The 6,734-nt window shown below is 38.6% G+C and overlaps 2 protein-coding genes across 3 annotated transcripts in view; one reads left to right on the top strand and one right to left on the bottom strand.

The window, feature by feature from the left end:
- b3glctb (beta 3-glucosyltransferase b) overlaps positions 1–3,020 on the bottom strand; it is a 19,114-nt gene extending 16,094 nt beyond the window's left edge. Inside the window, exons 1-4 of the mRNA XM_032534035.1 lie at positions 2,830–3,020; positions 759–796; positions 623–662; positions 92–201 (exon numbers count right to left, since the gene is read on the bottom strand). Of these exons, the coding sequence (XP_032389926.1) occupies positions 92–201; positions 623–662; positions 759–796; positions 2,830–2,890 (249 nt within the window). The 5' untranslated portion in view covers positions 2,891–3,020. The remainder of the gene's footprint in view (positions 1–91; positions 202–622; positions 663–758; positions 797–2,829) is intronic.
- A 2,284-nt stretch (positions 3,021–5,304) lies between these two features.
- medag (mesenteric estrogen dependent adipogenesis) overlaps positions 5,305–6,734 on the top strand; it is a 2,288-nt gene continuing 858 nt past the window's right edge. The window contains exons 1-4 of one of the 2 annotated variants that reach the window (XM_032534037.1): positions 5,305–5,634; positions 5,739–5,875; positions 6,290–6,378; positions 6,486–6,659. In XM_032534037.1, coding sequence (XP_032389928.1) covers positions 5,435–5,634; positions 5,739–5,875; positions 6,290–6,378; positions 6,486–6,659 — 600 coding nt within the window. In that variant the 5' untranslated portion in view covers positions 5,305–5,434. Of the gene's footprint in view, positions 5,635–5,738; positions 5,876–6,262; positions 6,379–6,485; positions 6,660–6,734 lie in introns of both variants that reach the window. The other variant, XM_032534036.1, reaches the window with a different exon arrangement.

Genomic DNA, 6,734 nt, shown 5'->3' with positions numbered 1-6,734 from the left:
CACACACACACACACACACACACACACACAAAGACTAGAGCAAAGATGTAAACCCAGCAATGGTGCTAATCAACTGCCTGCCACATGTTACCTGTCCCAGCTCAGCTGCCTGCTTCAGAACTTCCGCCTTTCTCTGACCGCCTCGGCGGGCGTGGAAGGAGTTCCTCTGACTTTGGATCACTAACACCACCTTGTCCAATCCTGAGATGAAAGGTGGACAGAAAAGGTATAATAATGGCAAATTAGGAAATGCAAATAGACACGATGCAAAGAAAAAAAGAATTTGTAAACTCATTTGTTTTATTGCCAGGAAAACTCCACAGTCATGGCGCCCAGCCAAAGAATAGTCAAACACATAGCTTGTAAAACTACAACTTAACATGTTTACACTTCAGTTTATGTAAGGACTAAACAAACAGCATGTAACATAACTTAATTTATGAGTCCAGGACCTCCTCTTACCCTCAGATGTATTTATTTTAATGAACAATCTTAAAGATTTTGGTGTCTGGGCTGAGCTTTTCATTCACACTCTGGATTAAATCAAATGTCATTAATATGCACCCTGTGTCACTGTGGACAACACATGATCAGACCATCTGCAGTGAAATCCCTCACTCACCAACAGAGCTGTGTGCCGTATGCTCCGGGTGCTCTGCAGCCTGCAGGGAGTCAAAGAGATTCTCGTTAAGTCTGACACACACTGCTGAGCCACATGATGAAGCATAATCACAGCAGGAATCTGGGGCGGCACTTACATGAGCACGACGTATGTGTTTGTCTCCAGCAGAGGCCCCTTAATGCGGTCCGAAAAGAAGAAGGAATATCTCATCAAAATTCATTATTAGTTGTGCTGACTGAGTCACAAGTAGCCAGTTAATCAATGTTTTATATCATTTTAATAGTTTAGGGTAAAAGGGTAATAAAGTAATGCATGTTTTGGACTGAATATGTCACCTTCAACTTTGGGAAATTTCTGGCACTCAGAATCCAAAACAACTAGACACCAGTACAGGAAATACTTGTTTAAAGCAAATGCAAATTTAACTGTCTGTAAATACACTAGTCTTTATATTAAATGCTAGTGCAAAAAGTATAAACTGTGTATATTATTGCAAAAAGGAACCACTTTAACTAACTTTTAACATCTTGACACAACCATAGTAGTATGACATGTAATAATGGTGCAAGAACAGCCCCAGCAGTAGCAGACTCAACTGCAGTAGTAGAGTTATGTCTGCAGCAACACCTCTTATAATTATCCTAACAAGACACAACTAAGACTTTTAATCCCAAATAAAACCCTCAAAACAGACTTTAAAAGCAGGGCAGCTATACTTGCTAATGCTCAGTGTGTACTTATGGTGGTAAACATGTCCTCTTTATAGGGGACAACAAGTATAATGGTGAATATAAGCATGTCAATCTATGCCAAGGGTAGAGATATGGCTGGAAAGTGCAATTATGCCGTTCTTTGTAGCGTAGAAAGTCCCTTAATATTTTTATTTGAGACAGGTTTGATGTAGCTGTAAATTATTTTTTCCAATCCAGAAAAACATGATCTAGAGATGTTGAATTTCTTCTAATCTAACCAACAACAACAAAAATGCTTATAAATGCAGCAAAATTGAAGTGAGAAATTGCCCATGAGGTAACTGAACCATCATGTGTTTTGTATTTCCTTGTTCAAGGCCTTTCCACTCACGCAGGTGACTCATACAGTTGTTTGATTAATCTTGCTGATTTGATGTTTTGTCAATCTACAGTATATAGAAGGAAGGTACTGTGTGTACAATCAATAGGCAAATCAAAACAGCAGGTGCATGCTATGATTGCATAAAGCTGCCATACTTGGAAGAAAACAAATTCATATGTTGAAAAAGTAAATTTCCTTTTGGCTATCATTTTATATTTCAAGAAAATAAATCTATAAATAAATTTACAGTATATTTCCACCCATATCAACCAAAAGGCCTTTTCACAGCAGAAATGTTGGCTTGTTATGGTAGAAAAAGCACAGGTTTAATAAATAACATTAATAATTGAGTGCCCCAGTAAGCGTAACAGTAGATAGAAAGCAGACAATATTTACGTTAATTACACCTATGCTTGTTCTGCTATGACATTTAAAAGAGACTATGCTCTGTGGCAACACTAATTATATGTATTTTGTAAATTATTTTATTATAAATGCTAAAACAGGTTATGGTTTTCAGTGTCTATTTTAAAGACCCTAAACTGCACACCCATGACACACCCCCACAGGTGTTTCTACTTAGCTACATGGCCTGAGTAGACCAGAGCCGGTTACACCTTTTCTCAGAACTATGTTTGCTTGTTTGATTGACATTTCCCACGCCCTCCTGTTGCCTCTGATTGGTCAGTAAAACTTACAGCCCGAGGTAAGACAAATGTGAAGTATAGTGCAAAACCCCATGGGAACCATAGACTGTACAAAACAATGGGATGACCAGCATTTGTTTGTGGTGCGTCAAGCTATTCACTATAAATTTACCAGTTCCTGTTTTGAAATTAAAAATAAAACGTACACATTATTTTGGAGCAAAGCAAGTACCATGCTGTCAATGACAAATAACTCAAGTGGGTAATTTATCAGTAAATATATCTATTGATACATCTTTCGAAATGTAATGCACTCCATGTCTTGTTTAATTACATTGATAAGTTCGCTTTGAAGGCCAAATCAATCTAACTTCCGGTATTTTTCAGGCGGCTTGACGCAGTTTGTCTCTAACTGTCTATGGTCTCCTTCTCAGTGCTAGCGGTACAGCTAGCTGTCTTACTAGGGCATTGATTGACCCCACTTACCAAGCAAAAGAAGAAGCACAGCAACCAGTCTGCATCCATTCACCGCATTACGGTGTGACATGGTTCCCGTGGCTGCAGTTTTTCGTTCGAAATCACCGTCTTTTAATGGCGAATTGAAGAAAGTGGTTAGCTACATTCCTGCACTGGCAGAACTCTGTCTGTGTTCGACTGTAGTGACTGCTAGTGCGGAGCTTTAGCGACCCCTAGCGGTAACTGGTATATTAGGTTACTACCATGACATTCTGTACACTAGAATTAAATCGTGCCCTAATGTAAGCTAATTAGATGTGAAACATTATTTACTTGAGATAGGCCTACATTATTTAAGCATTGATATTATTATTATACTTCTACTTCACTACTATTCAAAGACAAATATTGTACTATTTACTCCACTACAGGTACTTGACAGCTAGGCTATTTAACAAGAAGATAATGATTTTACTTAAAAATGTGGTTGACAGATACATCTATAGGCTAGTAGACTAGTCAACAGTAGCCTATATATTATAGTAAAAATTAGCTGCTTACATGTTTGTCAATTATAATAATCCAGTATTATGTGATAATATAACACTGACAAAAACCATTTTGCCGCCTGATGAGTAGGCTTCTTTAGGTATAGTGTATAGATAATGGTAATGTACCTTTACATCTGTTTGATTCATGACAAAACAACAGTGCAGCAGAGGAGTCCATTAGATCAGACAAACTGTTAGTAGTTACAATTTTACACTTTTCCTTCTCAATCTTGCAGATTTACAAAAGCGGCACTGAATTTAATGTCTGTTCTGATCTTAGAGCAGCACAGTCTTTGTCTGCCCTCCACATGGAGACCAGCGGTTAGCCTCGCCCAAATAAATAGACAATAAACAACTGAAGATAAACTGGACTTTATGAGCTGTACTAAGGTTTGTTTGTGGGCAAGGTGGGGTATTGTAGTTTGTTACCAATACAGGGCAAGTATTGTACAGTCTCAAATGAGGTAGAGGTATCCAAAAAGGAGGCTGAAAGCATGATTTCTATTGTAGGTATGCAGACTGGTCAAGACAACGTTTTTTCTGACCACTGAGTCTAAACCTGGACGTCTTGGCCACACAAATTAAAGGGGCTGGTTCTGCTGTGAGACCACAGCTGTGAGTGTTCACATTTGTGTGCAAATAAAGTGAACTTAACCGAAAGAAATCCAAACGAGAGAGAGAGCTGTGTCGGCTTGAAAGTTTTGAGGAAAATGTAAATAAGATAAAGGAGAAACTGCTATTATTCACTCTAAAACCACTGGATGAAGTTGAACTTTATAATACAGTTATTGGCGGCAATAAAACATGAGCTAAATTGAATGATTGATCTATTTTGGACTCTGTCTGGTGTGTTATTTATTGAAGAAAACTATTGTAAGTAGGCCTACATGTATTCATCTGAAAAGGTCTGACTATGCAACGTCATTAGAAAAGCCTGCACACAAGAACAGTTTGTTGATATAATACACAAATATGCAGCACATTGATCTTGTCATTGCTCCACAAAGGTTCTCAAGTGACTAATTATGTTTCAATTTGGGTGCTGTACTTTTCCTTCTCAGTTCAAGAGTCTGCCTGCAGCTGTTACCATGCGCTGGGCCAAATGCTGCCTTCAAGTGGCTTCTCATAAACTCATGCATTCCAGGAAATTAGTCTTATAGTCCAAATAAAAGGGAACAATTTGTCTCGCTTTGCCAGACCATCAATGAAACAATGGACAATGTAGTTTTTCCATTTATTTGACTTTTATAAAAAAAAATTGTTATCATTACTGTTTATTTATCATTATCGTTTGCTTTAATTGCCCACTTATTTATGGATGTGTGTTATGTATGTATTTATATATAGGGAAGAGCCAACCAGCCCTGTAAGGCTCCTTGATACAATAGTAAAGTCCTCAGAAGTTTCCTTGGAAGAGCTGTGTCATACCCGTTCATACCCTCCAGGGAAGTAAATTCATTTGCTTTCAAAATAAAGTTTTTTAAGGAAAGAACAACATTAATAGGAAACATAAGATATCTGAGAAATTATAGGCTATATGTATTTTTTTTTAGACATTATATAACAATCTGTAACATCTAAATAATGTTACACATAAAGAACATCATTTGATCTGAACTTTGAAGCAACATTTCTTTGAGGGTTCTTTACTTTTGTAGCCTTCCTTAATATATGTTTTTCAATTAATAGTTTGGCGTTTTAAATGTCAGTAAATAGTGAAAAATGTGAATCGGAATCGACTGATTGACTAAAAGATTAATTGACTGTTCAATATCAGGACTACAAATGAATGCATTTAAACATGTTATCAAATATATAATTTTTACAATGCCATAGGCCATTAGTAAACCAAAGCAGCACATCTTCTCATTTGAGAAGCCAGAGCACGGGGATGGTTGGTGTTTTTGCCTTTTAAACGACTTGAACGGTCCTAATTAGGGGCTTTATTTTGGCCAAAGAAGACCGGAAGTCTTATCTATGTTGTAAACTGTAACTTTACCGTGGTTATTAAAGCTGCAGATTTGAAACAGGCAACTTAAACAGCAGCAGGAGGACGTAGGCCTACAGGACAAACGTGTGACACCATGACGATAAACCAAGTGTCCCACAGCTGGATGGAAGTGACAGAGGTGGAAGAGTTCCTGAGAGAGCCTCCGGCCGCTTTCTGCGTGGAGGTTCTCTGCTCGGGGCACCGAGTGCACAGCGAGCCTGAGAACAGCTTGGTGCTCATCGATGACTTCGACTCCTGCAGAGGGAAAGTAGTTTTCCAGAAGTCGCTGGGAAGGTGAGGAAAACAAGTCTACTGCATGGGCTGATGCACGGCCTTATAAAGACACGCATATAATTGGCAGACTGTAAAAATAACTCGCTGATTTGTTTTTTAAACAGGGAAGTTAAAATGCACAATTTATGGGAGTACACCAGCATGAGAAAGAGTCTGCTGACCAAGAGGATCTATCTACTGATGTCTGCTTGTGAAGACAACTTTTCTGTGACCGGCAAAAAGGCAGCAAAAAAAGCTCGAGGTAACCTAAACTATACTAGGCCTACCCATTTTACCATACGACCTCAGCATGACTCAGAAAAAAAGTTTTTTTGTGTAATTACACTGAAATAATTGCACAGTAAAGAAAAAAGGTCATCAAAGGCACCACTGGCATTTTTAGCTTGCACAGAATTTGTAATTTTGAACCCAGTGTGTAGTCAGCTCTGCTGCTAAATGGGTCTGGCAGTTTGGTGTGGCATGGCTAACTCATGTCCTAAACTTGGGATATTTGCAATGGGTGGGGTAGAGAAATTACAATGGCTGCACAGTAGGCCTACTTGTGCCACATGACAACATATTTTCTGCACTCTCTACTCACCGTATTCTCTCCTGTTTTACTCATAAATTATCTTCTACTCTAAATCAGTGCTGAAGCAGTTTGTGGTGTCCATAGACGGCAACAATCCTTTCATCAAGTGGCAGATGGAGAGAGGTCTGGACTGGACCATCTCCTCTGTTGCTGGGGAAAGCTACAGGGTGGATGTAAGTAGGAATTCATGGTCTTTCTGTCACTTTTATGTTGTTTAGTACATTCCAGGAGTTACCATGTGTTGTACTTTGGCATTGAAAGTGACTTTTCCTTATAACAGATTGACTTGACTGAACTACTAGAGAGCTGGGCAGCAAAAAACATCCACATCATAACGGACAAACCCATAAAAGTCAAACCTGTGTGGAGAGACGCCTCCTTCACCCTCAAATACTACTCTGATGCTCTCTTTGACTTCCCACACTGGTTTGGGTTCAGCAAAAGAAAATTTAACGTAAGTATTTCTTATTCTTCCTATCACGTTAATTGTGACCTTAAAGGTGCCCCGCCACACGTATTTCATTACTTT

Source organism: Etheostoma spectabile, chromosome 13 (genome assembly GCF_008692095.1).
Source record: "Etheostoma spectabile isolate EspeVRDwgs_2016 chromosome 13, UIUC_Espe_1.0, whole genome shotgun sequence".
Classification (NCBI taxonomy): Eukaryota; Metazoa; Chordata; class Actinopteri; order Perciformes; family Percidae; genus Etheostoma; species Etheostoma spectabile.
This window is presented reverse-complemented; position numbering and strand designations above follow the sequence as displayed.